General features: G+C 37.3%; 2 protein-coding genes across 4 annotated transcripts in view; one reads left to right on the top strand and one right to left on the bottom strand.

The window, feature by feature from the left end:
* Window positions 1-7,047, top strand: part of LOC113229195 (probable E3 ubiquitin-protein ligase RHY1A) — a 13,211-nt gene extending 6,164 nt beyond the window's left edge. The window contains exons 3-5 of one of the 2 annotated variants that reach the window (XM_026462714.1): window positions 718-759; window positions 5,405-5,585; window positions 6,055-7,047. In XM_026462714.1, coding sequence (XP_026318499.1) covers window positions 718-759; window positions 5,405-5,573 — 211 coding nt within the window. In that variant the 3' untranslated portion in view covers window positions 5,574-5,585; window positions 6,055-7,047. The remainder of the gene's footprint in view (window positions 1-717; window positions 760-5,404; window positions 5,586-6,054) is intronic. The other variant, XM_026462715.1, reaches the window with a different exon arrangement.
* A 2,679-nt stretch (window positions 7,048-9,726) lies between these two features.
* On the bottom strand, window positions 9,727-26,329 carry LOC113229201 (zinc finger and BTB domain-containing protein 17-like). Of its 2 annotated transcripts, none has more exons than XM_026462722.1 (10): window positions 26,250-26,329; window positions 23,166-23,294; window positions 21,547-21,742; window positions 20,843-20,955; window positions 18,144-18,271; window positions 15,138-15,273; window positions 13,004-13,137; window positions 11,034-11,166; window positions 10,328-10,563; window positions 9,727-9,933 (listed from the first exon to the last, which is right to left on the bottom strand). In XM_026462722.1, exons 1-10 carry the CDS (start codon window positions 26,266-26,268, stop codon window positions 9,844-9,846), a joined length of 1,314 nt encoding a protein of 437 aa, XP_026318507.1. In that variant the 5' UTR covers window positions 26,269-26,329; the 3' UTR covers window positions 9,727-9,843. The 2 variants fall into 2 exon arrangements, with proteins under 2 accessions (XP_026318507.1, XP_026318506.1); XM_026462721.1 differs by having other exon boundaries at window positions 23,166-23,297; window positions 26,250-26,268.
* Between the last annotated feature and the right edge of the window lie 873 nt (window positions 26,330-27,202).

Here is a 27,202-nt window from a genome sequence, read left to right as displayed (position 1 = left end):
AAACTATGATTGCATACTCTGTGATATATCCCGTAGAATACTGATAAGCAGGCAACTTTACGGCGGTGTTCAATGTTCTGCAGCTTTGCCTATACTGAATCCGAGTCACCTATAAGCCTTGAAAAGGTTGTAAACCACTAATGTGCCGTAACCAGGATCACGGCAACAAAATGGGATACTTTCGGTCCATAAAAATTTAACCATAGTTAAAAGGTAAAAAAAGGCTGTAACAAGAAAAGGTATATAAAAAAACGCTACAAAACACTTAAATACTAAACCAGACTTACCTCGAAATGGCCGAAGCACACAGAATTATTATGTAAGAGATAGAGAACTGGTAAAAGGATCAAAATTAGACGCAATTAAAAATTACAGCCGACCTGCTCGCTACAGCGATTGAGCAGGGAGTGACGACGGAACGAAACAAAATGAGGATGGTGAGGCAAAGAAATTAAAGAACGATTCAAAATTAGAAAACAAGTGGCTAGGAACCAGAGAAAAGGTAATACAAAGGTGGGATGACGATGTAAGAAGGTCACATCGTCACAGCCTCTCAATTAGCCGAAGTCATGGGACCCGAAATGTTAGTTTGTTTGGAAAAACAAATATACGCGATTTAGACCCCGAAAAAAATAGTTAAATTTCCATTGTTTAGCAATCGCAAAACCCAATAAGTCGATATAAATAATTAGTTTCATTTAATAAACCAATTTTCAGAACCGAAGAGGAGCAAATGGCCATTCTAAGACAAGAAGCCTTGTAAGAGAATATTTTCATGCATGTGGTTTTTTTTTGTTGCATATGTTTTGCGTGTTATAACAATTAATAATTAAATATTATTTTAATTTACTTTTATCGTACGTGTAAATGTGTAACACAAAGGACACTCGTTCAAGGTCAAAAGCAGGTACTTGACACTTAAGATTTTCGATTTGTACTGTGTATTACAAAAGTAAAGTACCAATTCACCGCTAATCAAACTCAAAAAGATGTTGATGACCTTGACTGCACCACCTAACAAAAGGGCGAGATGAAGGCTCTTTACCTGTATAAAGCGCAGGCCACACCGCGAACGAAGCTAAGCTAAGCTCACTTAGTTGACATAGTTGCATGCAACCAACTATGCCAGCTAAGCTCACTTAGCTCACGTAGTTGCATGCAACCAACTATGCCAGCTAAGCAGACTTAGCTCACGTAGTTGCTTGTAACCAATTGTACCATCTAAGCTCACTTAGCTCACGTAGTTGCATGCAACCAACTATGCCAGCTAAGCTCACTTAACTTAGCTCGCGTAGTTGCATGCAAACCTAAGCTAAGAGAGTACGTAGTAAGTAGTGACTGTGGATACGTGCGGGGGTGAAGGCGACATATTTTACATAACTTAGCGTTGGGTTAGTTAGCTCGGTTAAGCTTAGTTCGCGGTGTGAACCGAAGTAAATATGAATAGATGCCTCGGCTACGTGAGCTAAGCTAAGTTAGCGTAGCTTCGTTGGCGGTGTGTCCTGAAGGCGTGCAGGTGGACACAGACCTCGGCTAAGGACGCTAAAGGACATTTCCGTCAGAAGGACGTGCTGTAAGAGAGAATTTGCGCGAGTACACACTGAACTTCGTCCTGGTTTTCATTCAAGTCGGAATCGAACCGATCGGGTAGCCCATCCGAGTCTCGAAATCCGATGATTTTCCGAGCGAGAAGATGAACCTGATTCCTACTATATCTTTCTAATTTGCTAGTTAAATCAACTATTGTTCCGATTAGAAATGTCAAAAATCTCCGATCGGCCAGTTGGGAATCGCAATTATGCGCCTCGACTCGGAAAAGACGCAGTTTCCGATTGGGAAAGGCCATCAAAATCAATAAGCTAAGGACTCTTCGTCCAAGCGAGGTCATTTCGTGTGGAGTGTGAGTGCAATACCCTCTGGATCGGAGTGGCCTCTAGCGTAGCGACGGTGTGGTGAAAAGTAAATGTTTCGAAAGCCTTATTTAAATATCATGGCAAAATGCTTGCGCGCTTCAGCATACACGTAATGCCATCCAGTGGCGACGTGCGGTACTAAACTTTTTGAACACAATGACATCTTTATGCCGCTTACGATAAGAACGGTCCAAAGCCCAAAGTGTCAATCTTGATAAGCTCTTACTATATCAATCTTTTCAATCATAATAATCTGAGTACTAAAAAAACCGACCTCAGAAATTCGTGGAATTACATCTATTTGCCAAGTTTAATTGAAATCGGTTACCGGAAAGTACGCGAAACTGGATTCATCTCCCAGTTTGCCACCCTTAGAGGTGGAATATCTTCTTTAAATTTAAATGTGACCACTACCGAGGTGGTACCCTCTTTCCAAAAGAATCATCAAAATCGGTTGTTTTTCAACTTGCAGCCGTTAGCTAGCTCAAGTATTATAATAGTCCTGCCTTTGTGTTACAACATTTATAACAACATTTTAAGCATGTTTTCTACATCTAGCTAGTATCACAGTATTATCTAAGCATAGTTACTTAACAGTTTTGTAATTGTCGTAGTTAGTAATTTGCATGGTAATAATATTATTATTACAGTGAAGTATCTGACAAGTGTAGAAAATAAATAATTGTATCGTGTTTACACGGGGTCGAGTGGCGCATTCGGCAGACGACTTCGCCGTGCCTAAGAAGGCGCAGTGGATTCGGCTGTTTACACCGAGACGTCTGCCGCCTTCGCCGAAATCACAAAATATTTTAAAACAAGTTTTACGCATAGACATGCAACCAATCGTTCGACACGTTCAACAAACTGATCGTGTAGATAGGTATTCGGCCGTTGCATACCGAGGGCGAACGAATCGCCTGACTGTAGTTATGCCTAGTCGACAGTAGGGCTAGCGCGACATAAAGCGAGAGCGACATAAAACGCGAGATACTGCTATTCTCGCATAGAAATCCGTGCAAGTCGCGCCCATCGACCTAGTGTATATGCGTCATCAGTTATTTATTAGAATACTTATAGTTTATTATTTGCTTATTCTGTTTGTTAGTAGGTATCATTGAGTATATAACCAGAAATAGAGGCGAAATGTAATTTAATTTGTTTGAAAACTATTCTGCCATATCATTACTGTGACAACTGCGCTCCTATTGGCTAGCCCGAGTTCGAAACAATTGACGGGTGTCGTCAATGGGTGTCGTCAACTGTTTTACTTCCTATCGACCAGTTAACTTGAGCTTTGCTAATGGACGAAAATTGCAAAATTACATATTAAATATTTAAGTACCGATGAAATTTGATTCCATTTGTTTTGTAATTAGATGTTTTGCTGTTTTTCCCACACCACCGAATAGAACAGCACGGCATTGGTAGAGATATTATCTTTATTAGAATAAATACAGAATATTTTTTGGAATATACAGAGACGTACTATAACTTGGGACGTAGCTTGAGTAGCGTAGCGAGAGGTACTTTATAAATCCAAACGACGATTATATCATAATTATAACTTTATAGGTGTGTTCAATTTCAAAGCTTAGTCCAGAACTCCTAGATGTCTGTTTGACATCTACACTCTATTATTCTTACAATTCTAACTACAAAACCTAAGCTGCCTGTACTACACACAGGTTAGTAGTTGGCCTGTCTATATTTCAGTGCAAACGAGAGTTGATATTTATAAGAGCTGTATCGCTAATGTGTTACCAGGAATATATGACCCTTATGTAGTCTCCATTTCTGGTTATATACTCGATTGTAGGTATTGTCTTAATTTACAGTTAGTAGTGTTATGTGCAGTGGCGGATTTGCAATCTTGGTCGCCCTAGGCCCCCCAGGCTATGTAGTCAGTACCAGCCGCCCCTTTCTCAGCACTCATCATATACTGGTAGACTACATGAGTTTATTTTATTGCCAACTTTTATCGAAATCGATTCAGAAATTTAGTTAACTATAATACGCAGCAGACGCGGTAATGATAATATGTAGTGATGTAGTGATTATATGCCTGAGCCTTTAGAATATTTAGGTACTTTGAGTTATTTTGTTATCATTAATTAGTGAATTTTTTGTCACGATTGGCCGCCCTAGGCCCGGGTCTACTGGGCCTTAGGGCAAATCCGCCACTGGTTATGTGTAAGGACCGCCTTTAGCTGTGATAGTCTCCTCCAACTTTTTCCAATAACACTGTCTATACGAATTTTGGTCATAGCGTTCCCGCTACCTCTACGGCAGGGGTTCTTAACCTTTTCATTAAGAAGAAAGCCACGAGCGTAGTATCTATTTACTCACAACATAATATATACCAATTTTTATATCAATGCATTATGTTTGGTAGGCTTGCCAATGACCCCCGACGTTCACTACACGGACTCCTTAGGGGTCCATAGATCATAGGTGAAGAAACCCTGAATAAACTCCGGGGGTCCGTGGCGAGCTTACCTAACATAATGGAACAGCTGTCGTCTCACTAACTGTTCATATGTACTTAAGTAAACTTGAATTGCAAACAATATAAGCTAGTAAAAGCTAAACCTAGTTGACTGTACCACCATGGACCATGGGACCTGTAAAGGGCCCGAAACGTTGGTTTGTTTGAAAAACCAAATATACGCGATTTAAATCCCGAAAAAACTAGGTTTAGGAAATAAAACTATCATTTCCTAAACCTAGTTTTTTATCTTCTCGGATAGGCGCCGTGGACTCCGACATTTTGAGAGGGGTCCATCACTAGAAAAAGGTTTAAGGAACCCTGCTCTATGGTATCATCGTCCACCTCTTTAATGGCCTGTCTCGTCTTCTTATATATAAAGCGGGTACAAATTCATGACCTGTGACTACCTTCTGTCTGACTCTTCGAATAGTAGTAATGTAAACATGTAAACAAGTCATTTGTAACTTAGATTAAAAATAGACTTAAATTACATATATATATATATATATATATATAATACTTAATAACAAAAATTATAAAATAAAACAAATAATTTATTGCTGAAAATTTACAGTCCATTTTGTTAGTACAATTAATTACAGGCTATCTATTCTACTGTTCGTATAAAAGTAACAGAATAAAAATGAAAATGAATGAATGAGATGAATACATGGTACTAAGTTCACCGAGCTCCCAGGACGAAGTTCGGTGAACCTAACAAGCAGCTCGGAGTCCCACCTATCCCCATCATTTTAAGAACTCTGTTTATATGATAATGAACACAATCGAAAGGCGTTTTAACTATGAAAGATCAGAAGTCAGAAGTAGACAGACGTATTAGTTATATTCAGGGATTTTTTAGTTTCTCTTGCAGAATGCACGAAAATTCTATATCGGTTTATTGTGTTTTGCGGTTTTTTAATTATTTGTTTTGTTACAAAAAATTTCAGCTGTGGTACAGGAGAAAAACCAGTGAAATTAACGTTATATTATTTGTCGGCAGCCGTGAACGCTCGTGGTCCCTTGAAGAATGTTCAATCTGCTTCGAAGTGATGCTGAAGGATCAGCCGTTGATGCAGCTGCCCTGCGCTCACAATTTCCACGTCGCCTGCATTGGGCCTTGGCTACAGGAGCAGCAGACTTGCCCCAACTGCCGCAAAAGCGCTGAATGATGACATGTATAGGTAAGATATCAAACGTCTTTTTTAAATAATAATAAAATATGACGAATTATAATAATAATAACTCACACTCTCAACATAGCCCTGCGCTAGGGAAACCCTGTGTCGCGGGTGCCATGGACACACATAGACAACCACAAATTAGACTCAGCGTGGCAATAACCGTTCGGTTACGGAGGCAGTTAATTTTGACAATTTCTGTTGCCTTCTCTGAGGTCCCGGGTTCGATTCTCGGGCGGAGAGAAATATTTCTATGGCCAACATTTATTTCTCTCCTGAATTTGGGTGTGTACTTTGTGACTGTCTATTTGTATGTGGCCTGGTGCGGGGCTATGAGTGTGCGTTATAGAGTAAACCTTTTTCATTAAGTTACACAACATCGTCATCATCGTTTCAGCCGAAAGAGGTCCACCGCTGGACACAGGCCTCCCCCAAAGAATTTCAAATAAATCATACAAATTTTCTCTTGCAGTAATCGAATCTTGCTCATCTCAATCAAGACTATAAAGCCAGCTGGTACTGAGCTGACATACACCAACATTTAAAACATGGACAGTAATCTACATTGAACGTTCACGCTTTGGACAACTATTAACGGGTTCAGTGTTTCATTGCGCCTACAAAATTAAACGTTCACGCATTGGACACTAAAAGTAGCTGAACCTTAACACGTAGGTAAATAATTGTCTTGATAAGTTGAGCACCACAACATGAACTGGATGTTTGATTGGACATACAAGTAAAATTAGGTAAATATTCATGGGCATTGGACACGCGAAATGCGTTGGACAGTGATACGAATTGGCAACTAAAACAGATTGAACGTTCACGCATTGGACGTGCAAAATGATGTATAAACGTTTATGTATTGGACAAAATGGAATGATATTTATTAGTGCCCGACGTGCTTTCTGTTTATTGCGTATGTACACTCCTGGACACAATTCGAGTCACCTTACATTAAATGCCAAGCTTAAAACATATTTGATCAAAAACGATACTCTGCGAAACGATATGCTGCAGTAGCGCCACTGCTAATTTTCGTACACTATCTAGTGGCGCTAGTTTCATACACTATTTAGTGCTACTAAAATGTGTTACGTTCTTGTTGAAGATTTGAATTTGTAAGACTGGGGAGAACTTTTTCTTCTTTGATGGTAACTTTTTTGGTTTGTTTGTGTTTGATTGCTAATTTTTATTTGTATTCTAGTCCCTTTAACAATAAACATGCAAAGTGATTCGAATTATGTGACCGGGAGTATAAATTGTAAAAAAGAAAAATAATATCTTTTCTTTTAATTAAATAGCAACGAACTTACTTCTCTCTTTAATCGAATAATAGGTTTAATAATTAAGAAACTAGTAACTAGCATACCGATTTGAAGAATTTTTTTTTAATAAATTAGTATAATTGAATTTTTATGTAAATATGGTAGGGTGCTTATTGTGTCTGTATTAGTAATGGATTTCCTAATTATAATACTTTTTAGATGTAATAGTAAATTTACTAAATATTTTGTAAATTATTCTACAAAATGCACAAAACTATATTTACATTACAAGATGCTCGATGAAAATGCATCATCGGCCATCTTGTTTTGCAAAAATCTATCTTGTTACATTAACATAAGGTGCCGTTGATTTTATTTATTAGAGTAGTTTTTGAATTTATGAAGTTAAAAAAATGTATTTGAAAAATTGGGATTAAATAATTCACGAAGTATACTATATTAAAAAAAGTAGCGTAGAATACCGCACCGCACATAGACTGGATAGTAAATAAATTAAAGGTAAAGTTTTAATAAAATTAAAAAAAAATGTTTTAGGAATTTATTATGGACCATTATCAAATGAAAATATTAAAACAAATTTATTGTATTAAAAAAATTGTTATAGTTACACAAAAATGACGATTTATTCTCTGTTTGAAAGTACGTGATAAGTGATAGATAGGGCTTTTGACATAATTCTCACACACCGAGCGCCGAGCGGCACGGTTTTTGACAAGTTTTAATTTACCCGAAACGTAACAAAAAAATTGCCTTGTTTTAATTTCCACACGAAATTAATAGCCGATGTATAACAAAAGTTTGTATGATATGGAACGTTATTAAAGAGCGAATATTTTAAAACAAATTAATTCTATTTAAAAAAGTTATAATTACAAATATGACGATATATTTTTTGTTTGTACGTGCTTTTGACATAATTTGACTTAAGTGTTTCCACACACCGAGCGCTGTGCGGCACGGTTTGTACGGCAAGTTTTAATTTACCCGAAAATAATTGACGTATTTCTTTTTAGATTTCCATATAAAATTAACAGTCGTTGTTTGTATGAGACGGTGAAAAATGTTTGTAATATTTTTTTAATGTCGTGCAAAAGAGGTTTGTTTTCTTGAAGAAATGGCGTGTTCGCAGATATCACACTGGTTGTTATGATATACACATTTAACAAAGTTGACAATGTTATCAATTTTAACCGGAAACGTCGCTTGGAGTGTGTAGCTCGCTAGGTATAGAATATATATGATAACATTTAACTTTGAAAATCTAGTGTAGGTTTATAAATCGAAAATGATCTTTGGATTATACTTGACCGCATAGATTATGTGACAAAAATTATTAGACGCTGTTTAGTAGTGACCACCATAGCCATTAACGCAGAAATGTTATATCAACGGTATAAGGGCGGAGAAGACGTTTCGCATGGGACATAAAGCTTTTTCTATTTTGGATTGCTTGTAAAACAGGCAATACCAATCTTGGTGGTGGAAGGTGGAAATATTCTTGTGTGGAGCTTGGTAGACTATTCTTTATTTGGCCTTAACTTTAAAAATACAAATTCGACAATTTTGTAGAAGTTTGTGATGTTGTATTTTTGTTTTATTTTAACGTGTAGGATTACGCTTTACTTCCTTTTTATTGTGATTTGGTAGTATTAGTAATTGTTATTTAAAATAAGGGTTAATGCTTATTAGTCAGCATCACGCTAAAATGGAAAAAATGAGTTTTTGTTTGTGTCGAGGACCATACGACGCGCTGTCAGAGCTACCAGATTATAGTGTTATAATCTGATAGGTCCAAGGAAAAACCCAATAAGTGTATGAGTTTTCGTAAAATGAGTTCTATAATTTATTATTTCTTTCACTTTTCTGTTGTGGGAGCAAATACCCGTTACGCATCTTAGATACAAGGTGTAACTAATGATTTTGGTTCTAATGCGCAGCTGTTTTCAACCATCATTAAAAAAAAAATAGAAAAAATTATAAAACGTTATAAATTTCTTTTTACCAATATTGTTAGGGACACCGGCTGACACAGTGTCTCTCAGGTAACGTAATTATATTTTTATTGGGTTTTGTCTCTAGACCCTTCGAAATCAAGTTTTGCTACGGCGCCGTGAGTCAACTTACATTACAAATTTATAAAAGGCGCAGACGTATTATAATTTTTATAAATTCAATACTGCCCACCAGAAATTTTAGTGCGTTGTAGGAATTTATATGCAAAGCTGATCTGTAAGTGTTGACCCTAACAATGCAGTGTTATTTTTGTAAATCACTTTTAAAATTGTCTAGTCCCGAGTTCATATTAGCCAAACTATAGACTAATTTTTAATTAAAACGATGAACGCTTAATAAAATAAATGCTCAAATAACAATGTATTTTTCTTTGTATCAAAACCTTTTACCGTGTCACCAATTTCTTTGTCAGAAAAGAGAACGCGAGGGGATTCAAAGGGACGGAGGGGGCCCCCCGACTTGTTCGTCCCATCACTATGTATCATAAAAAAAATCGGTTTTTAAAATTGGCAGTATAGTTTGTTGGTATAAATAAATAAAGTTATAAAATTAATAAATTGAATATTACTTATTACGATACATAATAAAATTAATAACGGTATAAAATAAAAATATAATTTCCGTTAATAAATAATAATTTATTAACGGAAATGTATTATTATTAATGAAGTCAATAATTAAGAATTAAATTGAATTAAGATTACAATTAATAGTATAATTGTAATGAATTAATTTATATAATGCATCAAGTATAAATAATTCGGCATGGCGTATAATAAAAACAATGATTTATTTAAAAACATTTATTTCCAACAACGATCTTCAGGCACGAAGGTATATTTCCCTATTTAATTAGCAAAAAAATAAAATCGTAACTTCATTCAGTGTTATTAAGGTATAAACTAAAACAAAATATTATACTTGGCTCTAATAGTATAAGAATAAACATTTTTTTCTTATAAGTTGTAAAAGTTTTTCTTGAATATTATATTTCCACTACTGTGTTCTTGAATGTGGTGTGTCCATGCTTCTATGTTTTCGAAAACCTGCAATAAAAACAACACGAACTCAATTAACCTTTTATTTCATACCCTAGCTGGTGCCCGCAACTCCTGTCGCTCACGCGAGGCACTAGCCTCTTGAGAACCAGATAAATAATAAACGCACGCAATGAACTTAGCCCCGCACTAGGGAAACCCTGTGTCGCGGGTGCCATGGACACGCATAGACAACCACAAATTACATCCAAACTCACGAGAGAAATAAATGTGCGCCATAGAACCCTGTACACTGGCTGGTCTGGGGTCAGAACCTGAACTTATAAGGTTCCTGTTGCGCGCACTGATAGATAAGTAGGGAGGGTCACTATAATCAAAAGTTATTTAGAAAAGGTATGGGAGCTGTACGTATCAAATTCTCGATAACTATTCTATTACTTACATTGTCACAATACTGGCAGGGGAGCAACTTCGGCGCATGCGCAGCGATATGATCTTTAAACTGCTCGACGTCCAAGAAACCCATGCCGCATGTGTCGCATATCCACGCGAGTGAACCGTTCTCTTCCTCTTCTTTAGCTTCCGTTTCGGATTTGAGCGAATCTTCGATTTCGAGAACGTTCGTGATCGTTTCCATTTTAGGTTTTTTCGGTTCACGTGGTTCATAGTAGGGGCAGACTGGAAGAAATATTTTCATCGATTTTCTTGTATAACCTATATTTATCAATTATTTTTATAACAATAAAGGAGATATAAAAGGAGAGAATAAAAAATTAAAAACAAAAATTACAATTTCTTAAGTTTTTGCGATTGTTGTACAGTCAAGAGCACATCAAGCTTGACACTTTGTACTTTGGACCGTTCTTATCGTAAGCGGCATAGAGTTTGATTTAAGTCTTAAGTGTAAAGCTTGACGTGCTGTTGACCCTGTACATAGGAAACATACATAAGACAAGTACGGTATCCCCTAGTTTACCACCCTTGGAGATGGAATATTTTCTACAAATTTAAAAGGGACCAATTCTGAGGTATCCTCTTTCCAACAAACAAAAGAATCATCGAAATCGGTTCAAAAATAGATACAAAAAAAGACAGTCGAATTAAAAACCTCCACCTTTTTTAAAGTCGGTTAAAAAGGCGTTACTCACGTCCATGTCCCACGTGAGTCTTATAAAACGTGACAAGCACACGCTCGAGGGTCTCCGTGACGATCATATGCGCGGGACACGCCTTCCCAGTCTTGTAGATTTGACGCTCGGGCGCAGGTCGCTTACCTTTACCCTGCATATAAAGTAGTCGGTGAAAAACAGGCACATGAGACCACAAAGTGCATGAGACTAATCAACTAATGTCTCAGGGTGACGACTCATGTGGCAATAGGGTTGCCAGATACTGACTTATCATTTCCGGGACATTTCTACTATGCGCAATAAATATATGAAAATGGACGTTGCAATACGTCCGAAACGTCGAGGTAATTAAAATATGTTTTATACGCGATAAGTCCCGAATTAAAAATCAAATAATACTTACAAAAGTTATGAAAAACAGTTACGTAGATAGACCAAAGGATTTTTGGTTACGAAAGAAGATTTTTCCTTCACTGTTTCGTAACTAGTTATTAAAAACTCCAGTTACGAAAAAGACTTACTTTTTTCTCTTTTTATATCTAGCTACGAAAGTGGATGCTTCGTTTCTTCTTTTTTACGACATTCGCAATGAATATTTCGACATTCCTTCGCACGACTACAACGCTTCGTCTGGGGGACTTCTTTGAAATGAAAATGACTCTAGTAAGTTTGTAACAACTACTGTCTGGAATCCGGGACAGTAAAGTTAATTACTGGACACGGGACAAGATGAAAAATTCCGGGACAGTCTTGGATTTCCCGGCCATCTGGCAAGCCTAAGTGGCAGTGCCACTCAGATCTAACTGCTAAATAAGATATAAAAAAAAACACTTAGGGAGTTGTAGATTTAGTAGAAACATTTCGATTACGTTACTTACTTATGAGAAGGAGGGCAATATAGTTCGGATAGCTGCCATATTATAATGGATGGTTTTTTTATATAGGTTGTTTTTTAAGGACGAAAAGAAATTATAATTTACTTATTATAATGTATTTTATTTGTTTCTGTAAGGATTAGCAATGGTCGACATAAGGTGTTCTAAATGAGTAATAAATGTCTACATATAAATACAAGGAGTGACATAGTGATTAAAACCACTAAATATTAATTAATTACTTTTTCTATTTCTGGAGTTCTGGAAATAGTTTTACTGGGTCGCAGGGCAAAACTAGTCACCTCAGTCAGTATACTCAGTCCTAATTACAGCTTCATTTTTCTTGAGCACACTTACTTCTTTTTTAGGATTTAGGTCTAAATCATGCGTCGTCAATACTTAATTTGATAAAAAAAAAAGAAAATGTAACTTTTGCTTTTCTCTATTCTTACTTCCGTGTGGTTACAATATAAGTAAGTACTTATTTATTAAATTTGTTAATATTTATTAAATGTATTTATTTTATTTATTTGTATTAGTGCAATTGTAATATGGGTATAAAATTCGTATTTAGTAGCATTTGATGCGCCCACAATTAATTATTATCTGTAAGTTTATGCTGTAAAACAGGAGATTGCTATTTAGCAGTAAGGTCGCCTGTTGTACCAGTCTATAGTTTTTTGTTCTGTATTTTAATTGCCTCTGTGGCTGTACGGTTACCATGCTGAACTATCACGCAGAGGTCCCGGGTTCGGTTCCCGGGCCGGGACAAATATTTGTATGGCCTACATTTGAATCTCTCGTGAGTTTGGGTGTATTTTATGGTTATCTATGTATGTGTCCATGGCATCCGCGATAGGTGCAGTGTTTACCCAGTGCTGGGCTTAAAAAAAGGATTTGTTCTTGTGTGCAATAAATAATATTCCATTGCATTTCGCAGCAATAATGTACCTTTCCAGGGAACGAAATACAATTTTCCACATACGAGCCCTGGCAACATTGAACTTTACTAACGGCTCCTCATGGCTTTTCAGCTGTGGAATATGTCACGAAACATGAAGTGATAACATAACGGTGTTGCATGTAAAAGAAATAGCTATAACTTAAAAATACCTGATAGACATAAACTCCAGATTGACTGCACATATAATTAGACCTGATACCATCGATGACTTGTCGACTCGCCGATATCTTCCTAAATCTGTACTTCGTCTCTTCTTGTATCGCATTTTTGAATAGCAAAAATTCTGCAATAGAAAATTTGCCCCTACATTTTGGCCACAAACGCCCCTACCTGATAGACATATACGCCGCTCTGGCTGCACATGTAGTGAGACCGTATCCCGTCTATAGTTTGCTTCGAAGCTGTAGTTTTTCTATACCGATATTTACTTTTCTCTTGAATCGCGTTTTTGTATATTATAAAGTCTGAAACAAGGGTGCAATTTATTTAGCTGGTAATAATTTGTTTTCAATGTAAAAGGCGTCGCAAAAAAAGGGAACGATATATGTTGCAGCTAAATAAAATTGCACTCTGTATTTCAAACTTCTCAAAAGGGTGGGATTTATTTTCTCTTTTTTCACGCTGCCTGAATAAAGGAGTAAAACTATGAGAAAGTAAAAATATTATAACAAAAGATGTAAAAGTTTTTCTATCAAAGCCTGAGTTTTTGCTCCGTCAATGAAGAAGCCAATCGCTAAGAGGCGAGAGGGCTTTTGGAGTACACGAAAGGAGCTTCCCGACACGATGTACAGGAAAGGAATGCCTTTGTCTTACGTCTGGCGTACCTTGACCAATAATTCACTGGTCCCCACTATGGATACAGCTGGTAGGGACTAGTGGAACAGACCCAATTAGCGAGCACCTTATATTTGTAAATCGAGTTTTGTTCAAATGTAGATGACACTATTATGAAATGTTTATTTCTTGCTTACATATTTTGCATTTCAATTGGATCGATTCACTTGGAAATCGCATTGAAACGAATAAAAAAATCGTTAGTAACCCTTAAATCGATTTTCATAAAAATAGCAAGTGGGTGTCCACCACGGACTTGTATATTAACTGGATCGCGCACTATATTAATAAAACGAGCAGAGTGAGAGGCTTCAAAGTAGTATTGCGTCTCTTTCATTCATGTTTCATCCAGCCATATTGTTTTTAACTTTTTATTTTTACAGAAAATGTGGCCGCTTATGGATGACCAGAACTACTAATATTATTTCATAATATAAATTAGTATACTTATTTGATATGACACTTCATAATAGAAGGTGTCATTGTTGATATATATTTATTGTATTATTACAGTAAAAGCATATTACCTTTAAGCTAATTTTATTTAACCAAAATTTGAAAAAGTTTGGTAGACACTACCTAAGATGATTTTATTTAGCGTTGGCAACTTGTTAGACAAGGACAGACAACTACTTCAAACTATCTCGCGTGGCCCGGTTTTTTACTTTTACTTAAAATAAATCTTAACATAACCGAATAAGGTGTAAATTTGTAATATTAGTATATCGAAGTGCGTGATCCAGTTTATGAAATATATAAATCCGTGGTGTCCACTAGATTGCAAAGTGGAGTTGCCTCTTTTCGTCTAAAAAAGACTTTCTATAGAAGACCGATGACCGATGCAATATGGAGGAGGCATGCCCTAACCTTAAAACGGGCATGTCCATAAGGTTCAAATGGCGCATTTTAAAGCTCATCTAGATTTTGAATAAATTGCTCGATTTTCATTTAAAGCAGTGTATTTGTATATACTTAATAATAAAAACTACTTTTGCTAACCTTTAACTATCTAATAATCGATCAAACTTATAGAATTACATGGTACCTATATTAGAAAAAAATTATCCAGTTGCGCTTCAGAAGTGAAGCTCTTCCGCCTAGTAATTGTACTTTCCGAAAAATTTCCTTAAAAATTAGTTATATTGCAACTTACACATCTGGTAACACTGAGCACATTAGATTTAAAACTGCAATCTGTCACCTTTCGTCGCTATCAATACTGAATCGGAAATGCAACAGAATTACAAATAGTTTTTTTTTTTCATTCAAAATAAATATTTGATGGCAATAATGGTAATTATAAATTCCGTATCAATTTACGCGTATGGTTTCCGTCCACGATTTTGTGCTGAAATAGGTTAAAACCTGGGCGGGTTGATTAGGCTTTAACCCACTGCCTATCTTTGCTTCCTTAGCTCAACTACAAACTATTCACATTTTGCAATTTACCATCCATATTATGGAATTCGAGCTGTTCAACTTGCTCGTGCACTTTGTGCCGGTGCAGTAGGTGAGCGCTAAAGTGCTGTCCGTATGAAACTCGTTCTTCGCAAAGGGGGCAGATGAAGGCTTTGCGTTTTTCCACCTGGGGTATGGAAAGAAACAATCAGACGTTAAAGCATTTCATTTAAACCATTAAACTATTTATTTACCACAACAATCCAGAAAGACAGAAATTATTTTTAATAACTTTTGTTTAAAAAAACTGTCCTCAAAAGTTCGTGGAATTCATTGACTTACAATTATATGGACGTCGGGTCCGCGCTAAAAAGTGTCCGAACTTATAGGGCGTTAAAATCGTATACAGAGCGTCATTCACGCTTTAGTCTTCGTTTGTTCGACTGACAGCGAAGCAAGCAAAATTAGACAGTACTGCGATGACATTACAATTTAAATCTAACGTTTTAGCTTTTTCATATTCCTTTACATGTCACTACGTTTAAATAGGTTGACTTGGGACATTTTTTTCGTGGTTTTTGTATTAGACCCGTCGTCCATTTATTTCTAAGTCAATGGTGGAATTACATCTATTTGCCAAGTTGTATTGAAATCGGTTACCGGAAAGCGCGCGAAACCGGATTCATACCGTTAGAGGTGGAATATTTTCTTAAAAATTAAATAATAATAACGCATACACTCAACATAGCCCAGCACGAGAGAAACTGTGCCGCGGGTGCCATGGACACACATACAAAACCACAAATTACGCCCCAAATTCACGAGAGAAATAAATGTGGGCCATACAAATATTTCTCCCAGCCCGGATTCGAACCTGGGACCTCTGCGTAGCACTCCGGCATGGTAATTGTTACGGACGGCCGTACGCGCCTGGCCGGTCAGAGCCAGAGTCCAGAACAGAATGATTAATTCGAGAGCTCTGATTGGCCGAGCGGCGTAGCGACCCATTGATAGGACCGGCACGATGTGGGAGACATCGTGCCGGTATAAATATAAGCGATTATTGTTACTTTATTCATTCACTTTTCATCACTCTTCTAAGAAACACTTGTTTTGTAAGTTTACATGAATATATACAGTCCACTTTAAAAATAAGAAGTTTTTATTATCCAAGGAAGATTAAAGCAGAGGATCGAAGAGCGTCGGTCCTGAACAGTAATCGTTTGGCCACGGAGGCAGTATTATATTACATAGTTATATAATTGGGACCAATAATGAGGTACCCTCTTTCCAACAAAAAAAAGTATCCTGAAAATCGGTCCACAAATGAGAGTTATCATTACATACAAAAAAAGCAGTCGAATTAAAAACCTCCTTCTTTTTTATTAAGTCGGTTAACAACAGTGCGTGGAAGGAACAGGGCTGTGTGCCAGGCGGTGCTCATTTTCAGCCTGACCTTATTCCTTTGGTCTTTATTCAGTATTTGTTTTCCACAGAAATCGCTTTTGCGCAGTTGATATAGCGCCCACTATACAGCTAACCCACGGTTATGGGACACGGTGGAAAAGCACTTCAAATATTGTAGATAGGTTGTTTTGTTTCATGGACACATTATTTTATTTTTAAAAGTAAGTAATACTGCATTCAAAGACTTTTCAAAAGTTGCCGTTGCTGGAAAACGAACTTACCGCGACCATATGTGAAAAAACATCCTTACAAGATGGATCACATTATGTATGTAACATTTTTTAGTAGCAGTAGAGGGCCTTGTAAAAATGTAACCTCAAAAGGGTAACAAATTCGAATATTTTTTTCCGAAATAACGTATGTTCGAATTTTCATTACACCGAATAACGAAACCGTTGTTCTTTAAGGATATGTTGGATGTTTATCGCCAAAACACGATTAGGTTCGGTTAGGTTAGGTTAAGTTGGGATCTCTCTCTGCCGATCGTGGTTCGCGCCATGGTCGACAGCGAGAGGTCCTGGAAAGCGGTCCTCACTTTCTGTGAAACCGTCCTTTTGCAGAAAGAGGCGGCGGAGAGAGACAGAGAGGCTGCGGCTGCGGAGAAGGAGGCGCGACTTTGGTCACCACCTTCCCCCGTAGGAGCCACGGCGATGAACGTGGGGATACACGTTCGTCGTCTGCGTGTGGCTCGAGACGGCGTCGCGTGCACCCGCGCGCGCCTCTCAGTAGGCTATGAAGGAAGGAATAGCTCCTCTCCTTCCTTCTTAGCGAGGTGAGCCCGGAAACGGGTAGGCACCGCTGGGTTTTGGAAGAATGCTTCGGCGCCTCCAAGACCCAGCACACGGTGCAGAGACGGGTGCCGCGGGGTTTTAGTGAGTAGGAGTCTGTATCCCCAGACGGAAGGTATCCATGATAGATTTCCCCGCGTTAAAAAAAAAAGGTTAGGTTAAGTTAGGTTTAAAAGAAAAATATTAATAAAGAAAATTGTGTAGTACTTACAATAGGCTACTCGCAAGTACGTATTCTACGCCATCGAGTAAATAACCAGAAATAGAGACGAAATAGGGCCATCCATCCCTGGCAACTCATCAGGCAAATGGGCCTTATATCACTTTTAAACATCAACTCTCGTTTGCGCTGAAATTACAAATTAGAAAGCTGAAATAGTACAGCGCCAACAACTGACCTGTGTGTACGTCTCCATATATTCCAAAAATATTCTGTATTTATTGTAATAAAGTTAATATCTCTAACAATGGGGGCTGTTCTATTCGATGGTGTGGGAAAAACAGCAAAACATCTAATTACAAAACAATCGGAATCACATTTCATCGGTAATTCATCATTAAATATGTAATTTTGCAATTTTCGTCCATTAGCAAAACTGGTCATTTTGAAGTAAAAAATTGATGACACCCGTCAATTGTTTCGAATTCTGGCTGGCCAATCGGAACGCAGTTGTCACCGTAATGATGTGGCAGAATAGTTTTCAAACAAATTCAATGATATTTCTGGTTATATACTCGATGTTCTTCGCAGACAAAGTCGCGGACACTAGCTAGTAATAAATAAAGAATAGTGAGACCTCACCTCAATGCCGTGGGCCTTCCACAGGTGCTTGTTCAGGATTTGCTTCTGGCTAAAGTCTCTATTGCACAGGTGACACTTCTTGCGCTCGCGGTGAACACATTTTGGTGTCTGGTCGTTGTACAGTTTTACTGCTTATAACAAGGACACAATCACGAAAGTCAATTGTACGTAAAAAAAAGCAGTGTTAATATAGTAGGGAAGACGTTCACTCCAGTGGGGGTTTTGCCTAAAGAGACTAGTATAAGATAAAGATGTATCAAAAGACGATATGGCTCCAGTTTCCACTCAGGTTAAAAGTGTTTTCCATAGCATTTAAGTTTATTTGAAAAGAGCAATCCTAACCACCCGTTCACACGGCATTGTACTGCACGTTTTGTCATAAAAACAATAACCCAGTTTTAGATTATTGAAATTGTTTAATGATATTTTAGCTATGCGTCGTTAGGGTAAGTTCCAATAAGTCGAACATCGTTAACTAATTATAACTGTTTTAAAAGAGAAGATTTTTTTTATTTATTTATTTATTTATTCATTTATTTCAAGCAACTAAGGCCCATATAACAAATACTTTACAGACTAACATACATATTATTATTATTGATACATACCTTACAGACTAACATACATATAAAATAATATAAACTTATTAACTATTTACACGAATTACTATTCGGCGACGTGCGACGCAAACAAGTGTCATGTATCGTTCCTCTGAACCGCCGGAACATGACACCCTTCGGCCAAAACTCTACCTGCATGAAGGTCGACAGATGGACCGTTGGGACCCTCACCACAAACGAATTAAAGTTAACGTTGTGGCGAGACTCCAAACGTTCGACCCTCAGGGTGAATTGGGCTTTCAACCGGATATACTCCACTATATCCTCAGACTTCGTGGAGTAATGCAGTCGAGACAGGTACAACTGCGTTGTCGGTATGGCCGAAATTTTGCTATTTAAAACGGATATTTCACCATTTGTCACCTAGCCGTGTTTTAGTGGACGGCAGATAAAGAACCGTTCACACGGTGTTTGTTCTGCAAAAAAACGTACAGTGCAATGCTGTGTGAACGGGGGGTTAGAGTTTCTTGCTCGTACTTCTCAGAGTAGTCAGCACAGTGAACTAGCAGTAGCTTAAAAATGGCGTTCGCAATTGTAAGTTTACTTTGAATATGGAATAAAAGGTTTGTTACTTTGAGTTTGAATCTTTCGAATAATGTCAAATAAGTAGGTAATACTCGACCAAACAATGTCATATGATGTTTCGTTTGCATAATGTCATTGACTTACAATTATATGGACGTCGGGTCCGCGCTAAAAAGTGTCCAAACTTATAGGGCGTTAAAATCGTATACAGAGCGTCATTCACGCTTAGTCTTCGTTTGTTCGACTGACAGCGAAGCAAGCAAAATTAGACAGTACTGCGATGACATTACAATTTAAATTCAACGTTTTAGCTTTTTCGTATTCCTTTACATGTCACTACGTTTAAATAGGTTGACTTGGGACATTTTTTGCGTGGTTTTTGTATTAGACCCGTCGTCCATTTATTTGTAAGTCAATGCATAATGTAGTGTCTTTTAAGTAATACGGTCAAGTATTACTTATTTGACAATAATTGATATATTATGTAAGAAACACATTGACTTACAATTATATGGACGTCGGGTCCGCGCTAAAAAGTGTCCGCACTTGTAAGGCGCTAAAATCGTATACAGAGCGCGACACTCCGCTTTAGTCTTCATTTGTTCTACTGACAGCGCGATACTGCGATGACATTACAATTTAAATTTCGAATAGGTTGACTTGGGACATTTTTTCGTGGTTTTTGTATTAGACCCGTCGTCCATTTATTTGTAAGTCAATGAAGAAACATCATCTTTTGCCACTAGAGGTGCGACGTCAGATAGCAGACCTAGTATTTTTGCGAAAAATTGCTTCTGGTGCCGTGGACTCCCCGGCACTAGTGTCCAAGATTTCTCTTAGAGCCTCTACAAAGCCTCTTAGGTTTAATGCACTTCACTCCGTACCTCTGGCCTCTTCGAATTTTCGGCGGAATGCATATATCTCTTCCGTACGAATAATAGCTTCAATGATATTGACCTTTTCAACATTACTGTTGCATCGGTGAAGCGTCTTATTAATAGTTTGTTTTTTGGCGAGTAGGTATTTACTAAGTGGTGCGAAAATGACATTACCAATATAGTTACTAGTTATATAGTTATTTTTTATTGCTCATTAACGACATTGTCTCTTGATTTGGTCGAGTATTAATAATAATAATAACGTACACACTCAACATAGCCCCGCACTAGGGAAAACCCTGTGTCGCGGGTGCCATGGACACACACATAGACAACCACAAATTACACCCAAAATCAAGAAGAGAAATAAATGTAGGCCATACAAATATTTTTCCCGGCCCGGGAATCGATCCCAGGACCTCTGCGTGGATGTCTGGCATGGTAACCGTTCGGCCACCGAGGCAGTTATTATTACTTATTTCACAGGAACTGTTTCGGACGGATGAGACACCCAGCAGTCGCTCAGTAATGCCGCGCCGCGCGGACGTCGTATTTGACGCTGTATCGACATTGGCAAGACGATGACGCTCGAAAGACGCTAGTGTGGGGGATCACTTAAGGCGATATACCTACGACTTGAATTGTTATGATAAGTGTAAATGAGTTATAGGCTTACATCCGTGCTTCATCCTGAGATGCGTAAAGCACGCCTTTCGGCTGGAGTACACGTTGTCGCAGAAGTGGCAAGGGTACTCTCTGCCTTCCGCGTCTGACTTAACACCGTGACATCTGTTCGGTTTAAAAAAGCACCTTCCTTAATAACAACATTTCGATCCGCAGGTTGAGTTTAGCTGGTCTAATGGCCACCATATAAGAGACCACTTGTCGCGAAGATTGATCGAAACAACGTATCTATAATGTAGGTATGTTTATGTCGTTTACGATTAACTTGAACATCAAGAAAAGAATATCTGATGGGGTCTTTACGTATAATTTTCATATATAATTTATGCAAGCATTGATTGCAATGTTGCAAATTGAAAGTCACTAAATAAATGTAGGTAGGTACTACTTTTAATGAAATTAAATTAAGCGCACAAACAAACACACACACACCTACATACACAGACACACACGAACTCATGCACGCACAACAGCATGCATGTTCTATGTACTGTAAAATTACAATACATTGAACATGCCTTCAATAAATACATTATTATTATTATAGGAAATTGTACTATTTTTCCGGATTTAAATCGCGTATATATGTTTTTTCAAACAAACCAACGCTTCGGGCCCTTTACAGGTCCCATGGTCACGGTTGATCGTCAACCGGAAAAATAGTTTCATTTCCTACACATATGAATTGATACTTACCTATTCAGATGATCAGCAAGATCAGCCAGCGGCACGGCACACAGAGGACACTCGCGCAATGCGCGTCCAGTGCGTGGTTCTAAAGCGTGCACCGCACGAATGTGCGCGTGCAGCTCCGATACAGTGGCTAGCTGCAGATCACAGTAGATGCATGTTGTTTCGTCGAGTGCTTGAATTGCATGTTCTTCATCTTCGTCTATTTCATGTAGAAGAAAATACCTAGTTACTACTTACTGGATGAACTGGGTAAAGTGCAAGATATTTAAGACACAGAATCGCACAAATCTTCCTTTGGGAGAGCGCACTCCGTAAAATTTTAGTAGTAGTAGAGCTTCCTGTGAAAGATTTCTTTCAGGGAAGTACGGCCACCTTATCTATTTCTGCCGAAAAACTGAGCATTTCCTACTGCGTTCCAGTTGCGAAGGGTGAAATTATAGGCATATGGGACTTGTCAACCCATGTCTCTAGGTGACAGATGTAGTGGCAATGCTCAAAAGATATGAGTTTTACGATTTAAAGCTCTAAGTGGCACTGCAACTGTTATGAACAGGCGTTACCATTAGGCGCACGACTTGTTCGTCCCGTCACCGCGACTTGATATTGTAAAAAAAAATATAATCCAATATTTATGTTTGTTTTATGGGTTAGTACCTATCAAGTGACGGGGCGAACATCATGGCGCGTTTACACTAGTTCGATAGGCGGAGCACATTCCGGCATTATTCTTTTGTTAGAACAAATATACATACTTCAGTAGAGAATATGTTCTATATTTAATTGCATTTTATGAAGTGCACCCGGCGCAGATCGGCGCAGCTCGACGTCGCCCTCCGTCACCACTGCCGCTTGCTGCATCTTTTTCTTGCCGCACAACGTAACACACGTGTACAGCTAGCGAGCGTTTCGCAAACAGGCGCATTCGCCATGTTGATACTCACCCTCAGAATTAAATATCAAACCTATTGCTGCGTGCAATAAGTACGCCTTTGTAATCACATCTCACGCAAGGATCGCATTACGAAATGCATGAGTGGAGCTTGAGAGCTTTTCACAAACAGGCGCAGTCGCCAGATTTGTACTCACCCTAAGAATTAAATATATCTGGGGAATGCGCTGCAGTAAGTGCGCCTGTGTAATCACACCTCACGCAAGGATCGCATTCGAGACGCATTCGCCAGGTTTGTACGCACCCTTACGCTCAACTGACGCGCGTGTAACGCACGGCGACTTGCGTCCATATTTGCATAACACAAATTTGTACCTTTATAATTGGAAAAGAAAGATGAATATGCTATAGGTGAAAAACATGACGCGTCGCGACGCTTCGACTCTGCGCCTCTGATTTCGACTCTGCTGAGCCTTACAATCTAATAAAACTTCAAAGCACTAAACCCAGTTGTGTTTATCTACAGATTCATATATTAGAGTACATTTCGATAGTACGTGATGTTTAGATACGATCCTTAGCATAGAGGGAACAGATAAAAAAGGCATTGTAAATTGTACCGTATATGAAAGGTTTTTAGATTCAATTATTACACGCTAATTATTATAATTAAATTAATATAGTATCTGTACTACCGCTATCAGTCCCAGAATATACTTAGCTATATACTTACCGTCAACGTCTTCGTCATTGTTCTCGTCATCTCCCTCGTTCTTCCTCACGATCACCACTTTCTGCATTTTGTTCTCAGAGTTGACAGAGTCCTCTTCTTCGAGGATCGACTCGTCGAGGTATTCTTCGTCTGCTGATCATGACAGTGACTATTTATATTCATATCTACATAAATCGAATCTCATCGAATGAAACTTGGCATTCACTCAACTGCGCGATTTCTGAACGGAATCACTCCGGTTCCCAACCATACATAGATGCACTTTGAAACGTGAAAATGTCCAAATTTTGAATTTCGAACGACCCAAAATATTAGAGGTTAAGAAGTTACCATGACTACCTCTGCTCGAATTCAAACTTTTCCCGTACTAATACGGTTCATTTTGTTCAAATCGAGTGGCAAGGACACCGGTTTTATTTCAGAATTATTTTTATTACAAACTAAATTAAAGCCATTTGAATAACGTATGTAGTATAATCTGCTGTAAGCGTATAATATACGTGTTCTGTTAAATACAGTGGATATTTAAAAAATCAATATACATCGGTTTTAAAATTTGGATGTGACTTTGTTGTTTTTTTCTATCATGACAATTTTTAGCATACCGTATAGTAATAAGTGTATATCGTCAATTTTACTATAATTTTTTTTTGAATCAACCAAAGTTGTAGTATAGTTGTAGTTTAACTGCCTCCGTGGCCGAACGGTTACCATACCGGACTGCCACGCAGAGGTCTCAGGATCCCCGGGCCGGGAGAAATATTTGTATGGCGTGCATTTATTTCTCTCGTGAGTTTGGGTGTAATTTGAGGTTGTCTATGTGTGTGTCCATGGCACCCGCGACACAGGGTTTCCCTAGTGCGGGACTATGTTGAGTATGTGCGTTATTATTACAGATTCCTAAGTCTATGGCACAGGAAAAAATAAAAAATACTGCTGAGCTTCTGTAGTGTACACATTCCGCCTATAAACGGGGTTATTTTGTAAAATACTAACAACCACCCAGGATTATGTTATTAACATCATAAACAACAACTTTTGTTTCATGACTAGACACGACAAAACGTCGGTAATAAATTTACCACAATAAACTTAAAAATTTGTTGGTACTATCTGACACTTTTTAGATCTGCATTCAGTAACAAAATCGAGTAAATAACCAAAAAAAATAGAGACGAAATAAAGGCCATCCATCCCTGGCAACTCATTAGGACCTTATATATCACTTTTAAATATCACTCTCGTTTGCACTGAAGTCACAAATTAGAAAGCTGAAATATAGTACAGCACCAACAACTGACCTGTGTGTACGTCTCCGTATATTCCAAAAATATTCTGTATTTTATTGTAATAAAGATAGTATCTCTAAAAATGGGGGGCTGTTCCATTCGTTGGTGTGGGAAAAAGCAGTAAAACATCTAATTACAAACAAACCGAATCACATTTCATTGGTATACATATAAATATTAAATATGTCATTGTTCCATTTTCGTCCATTGTAGCAAAGCTCTAGTTAAACTAGTCCATGTGAAGTAAAACAATTTACGACACCTGTCTATTGTTTCGAATTCGGGCTGACCAATTTGAGCGCAGTTGCCACCGTAATGATTTGGCAGAATAATTTTCAAACAAATTAAATGACGTGTCGTCTCTATTTCTGGTTATATACTCGATGAGTAGTAAATTCAAACGTGCAAACGTCCTTCCCAACGTCCCCCCGCTCCTGCGCTTTGAATCGGAGTGATATTTACGCTAGACCTTGCTTTTGGTACCACACAGAGTTGTCACCGTTTATAGCGATTTATTTAAATATTTTTATTTTTGTACGAAATTTAAAATCTGATGAATCATAAAAATTAATGGAACAAACGTTGCTATTTTATTGATGTTAGTAATATAATGAGATAAGTATCCATGTGAAGCGAGTGACCTAATATTGTTATTATTATAGTTTATTTATTGAGCAGTGGCTACATAGCCATCAGCTTAAAAAGGTAACAAATAATTGAGAACCTCGAAACATAATATACTTAAATAAAAATTAGTACGTATAAAAACCGTAACTTAAAAATCCGCCATTTTTTAAAACGTCATATTGACAAAAATGTGTTTTTTTGATAATAGGTGCCAACGTCAAAGTAGAAGGTTATGCAATAGACGGGAGGCCAATCAATTATATAACTTTTATTATAAAAAAACCGGCGCCAACCGTTTGTGGAATTACATTAATTAAATACGTATAAATAAAAATATTAAATATTAGACAACACCGCATACGTTGCTCTGATCCCAAAGTAAATATCTAAAGCACTTGTGTTATAGAAATCGGAAAACGACGGTACCACAAACACCCAGACCCGAGGCAATATAGAAAAGTTACTTTTCTGGAACCCGGAAACTGAGAGATGGTGACACTATGGACACCGGTGTGCAAGCCACTCGACCACAGAGGCTGTCAATGATTAATTATTTGCCAAGTTTTAATGAAATTAATCGCTTAACGCTTAACTTAAGAAATCTTATAAAACTGATTCACCCTTAATTTGCCATCGTTATAGGTGGAATATTTTCTTCAAATGGTACAAAAAATAATCATCAAAATCGGTTCGCAAAATAGTAATCGAGTAACATACACACACCCAAAAAAATACTGTCAAATTAAGAACCTCCCCTTTTTTTAAAGTCGGTTAAAAAGGGATGATCATCAGAAGAGCTATGATTGGAAAATATAAGAAATATTAGCTTATTTCAGTGTCATTCCGGCAGTAAATGGTTAATCACTAATTTAAATTAAGAATTTGAATAGTAAACGACCGCTTATTTACTCCTTACCACGATAACAGACCAATGAAATTACTTGTTACACATTCAAATTAGGAATTTAAATAGTAATTGGTCAACTGAATTACCCGTATTATCAACAAATTATTCTACGTACCTGTTAAAAGTTTATTGCCTTTACCTTTGGTAAAATTGTATATTAATTTAAAAAATATAGAAGAATTTAAAAATTGTTTTTAGGAAAGTCGAAATACAAATTTATGTTTACGTAAATGTTTGATAATTATGATTAACGAAAATCACCTCTAATGCTTTGTAACATGGCCACGTTTTTTGACGTCTGATCTTTGAATGAAACTGCACTTTCCAGTTTCTCTACACAATCCGAACAAATATACTTCAACTCGTTCGTTACCTAAAATTTATGAAAAAAATTACATGAACGAAAAAACCAAATTAATAGATTTTAATTTAGTAACATAATGAAAATGATAGATTAATATGTGAAAAGAAGACATAACAATGAATAGCTTATAGACAATTATTGCAATTACAATGAAATACAAGAAATAAAAATCACAAACCTTCAGACCAAAACAGTTTTCAAGCATTTTTGCGTAAGTCTCCGCGTTTGCCGCGTAAGCACCAAATAGATCGCATAAATCATTAGTGCCCATGCAACTGATGCAACCTACAAACTCTTCCTCCGCTTCCATTTTTTGTTAAAAATAAGTTTTATTCAGATCCAAAGGACGAAAAAGATTGAGAAAGAGAAGCCATTTTTGAATTTCGCGACAAAACACGATCGGCTGTATTTTATAGGGATGTGACCGTTCTATAATATTCGTAATTTAAAAATCGATCGATTAATGTTGAGTTTTATTTTTATTTCCCGAAATTATGTTGGGAGGTGAACATACATACGGTCAGCCTTTTTGAAAAAAAGGTGGAAAAAAAATTAAGTAATTCAATTACATAATAATAAGGGATCGCTTATTCAAGTAGGTAGGCAAAGGCTTAATAATTTAACAAAATAATAGTAATTATTTGTGCGAATTTAAATTTATTTTTGAAAGTCATTCGTCTGCTTATACAGTTCCTTGAATAGTGGGCCATGGCCATAAGGCCTGTAACGAGCTCGAAATGTTAGTTTGTTTAAAACATAAAAACTACGCGATTTACAATCTCACAACCTTTTATTCCCATTGTTTGAAATACTTGTCTTCTTCAATGAATTTGGCTTGTCTTGTTCAACG

Source organism: Hyposmocoma kahamanoa, unplaced genomic scaffold (assembly GCF_003589595.1).
Source record: "Hyposmocoma kahamanoa isolate Upper Pololo Valley unplaced genomic scaffold, ASM358959v1 289, whole genome shotgun sequence".
Classification (NCBI taxonomy): Eukaryota; Metazoa; Arthropoda; class Insecta; order Lepidoptera; family Cosmopterigidae; genus Hyposmocoma; species Hyposmocoma kahamanoa.
Note: the sequence above shows the minus strand (reverse complement) of the source record. Positions and strands in the feature narration are given on the sequence as shown.